This window comes from Aplysia californica, unplaced genomic scaffold, assembly GCF_000002075.1.
Source record: "Aplysia californica isolate F4 #8 unplaced genomic scaffold, AplCal3.0 scaffold00624, whole genome shotgun sequence".
In the NCBI taxonomy this organism is placed as follows: domain Eukaryota; kingdom Metazoa; phylum Mollusca; class Gastropoda; order Aplysiida; family Aplysiidae; genus Aplysia; species Aplysia californica.
This window is the reverse complement of record NW_004797894.1, coordinates 220,633-222,414: the sequence shown is the minus strand read 5'-3', so window position 1 is coordinate 222,414 and position 1,782 is coordinate 220,633. Positions and strand designations below refer to the sequence as shown.

General features: G+C 40.9%; 1 protein-coding gene across 1 annotated transcript in view; it reads right to left on the bottom strand.

Annotated features, from left to right (window-relative positions):
- The window catches only part of LOC101847839 (GLIPR1-like protein 1), a gene marked incomplete in the record, with an annotated part of 24,527 nt that overhangs the window by 11,900 nt on the left and 10,845 nt on the right, over window positions 1-1,782 (bottom strand). Inside the window, 1 exon segment of the mRNA XM_013087695.2 lies at window positions 262-452. Coding sequence (XP_012943149.1) covers window positions 262-452 — 191 coding nt within the window.

The following is a 1,782-nucleotide window of genomic DNA, read 5'->3' as shown; positions in this document are numbered from 1 at the left end:
AACACAACAACAACAAACCTAGCAACAACAACAACAACAAACATAGCAACAACAACAACAACACCACCACCGACAACAACAACAACAACAACACCACCACCACCACCGACAACAACAACAACAACCACAACAACAACAACAACAACAACAACAACAACAACAACAACAACGACAAACATAGCAACAACAACACCACCAACACCACCACCACCACCACCGACAACAACAACAACAAACCTAGCAACAACAACAATAACGCACCATCCTCATCATGTCACTGGCAAATTCCACGCTCCGCAGCGAGTTGTGCCGGTCCAGCATGGCGTCTTTCTCCTCGTCATTGAAGCCCACCATGTCCCGACGGACCTCTCTACGCCACCGGTAGGCGGCGCTGTCGGCGGCATCATTGTGCTCAAAGACACCTGTTGCAGCGTGATGCACTCTTGTTTTGGCTGAGAAAAAAACAACAATTGAAGCAGAAGAAAGTGAATTTATTTAACCTCTAAAGACACTCTTATTTTGGATGAAAAAACAAACCCCAATTGAAAGGTAAAAATGAATTTATTGAACTCACAAGGACATTATAATTGTAGCTATGTGATGCACTCTTATTTTTTTGCCTGGAAAAAGCAACTGAAGGGGAAAAGTAAACTTATTGAACCCTCAAAGACACCAGTAGCAATATGATGCACTTTTGTTTTGGCTAAGAAAAAAAAAGCAATTGAAGGAGAAGAATGAGAATTTATTGAACCCTCAAAGACACCTGTTGCAGTGTGCAGCACTCTAATTTTGGCTGAGAAAAAGCAATTGAGGGGTAAAAGTAAATTTATTGAACCCACAAGCACACTTGTAACACTCTTATTTCGGCTGAGAAAAAGCAATTGAAGGAGAAGAGTGTGAATTTATTGAACCCTCAAAGACGCCTTTAACAATGTGCACCACTCTTATTTTGGCTGAAAGAAAAAGCCACCGAAGAGGAAAAGTAAATCCATTGAACCATCAAAGACACTTGTAGCAGTGTGATGCACTCTTGCTTTGGCTGAGAAAAAAACAACAACAACCAAACAATTGAAGGGGAAAAGTAAATCTATTGAACCCTCAAAGACACATAATATAGCAGTGTGCAGTACTCTTGTTTTGGCTGAGAAAAACAATTGAAAGGTAAATGCGAATTCATTGAAACCTCAAGGACACCTGTTGCAGCATGCAACACTCTTATTTTGGCTGAGAAAAAGCGATTAAAGGAGAAGAGTGTGAATTTGTTGAACCTTCAAAGACATCAGTAGCAGTGTGATGCACTCTTGTTTTGGCTGAGAAAAAGCAACTGAAGGGGAAAAGTAAATCTATTGAACCCCAAGGACACATGCAGCTGTGTGCTACACTCTTCTTCTTGGCTGAGTAAAATTGAAAGTTAAAAGAATATTTATAAAACCCTCAATCAAGGATACATGTAGTAGTGTGTTGCACTCTTGTTTTCGCTGAGATGAAAAAAGACACAATTGAAGGGTAAAAGTGAAATAGTTGAACCTCCACTCGGGACTTACTTGACCTTGTACGTACATCTGAGTCTCGTGCTGGACTCTTATTTTTTGTTTTAGTAAACGTTTTACTGTACTTGCTACTTGCAACACGAAACAGCTAGAAAAGGATGGAAAGGATGCACAGGACAGGCTTTGCTGGAGAAGTGTTGTTGATGGCCTATGCTTTACTGGGAGGTAAAAAAGGGCAAGCGAGAGAGAGAGAGAGAGAGAGAGAGAGAGAGAGAGAGAGAGAGAGAGAGCT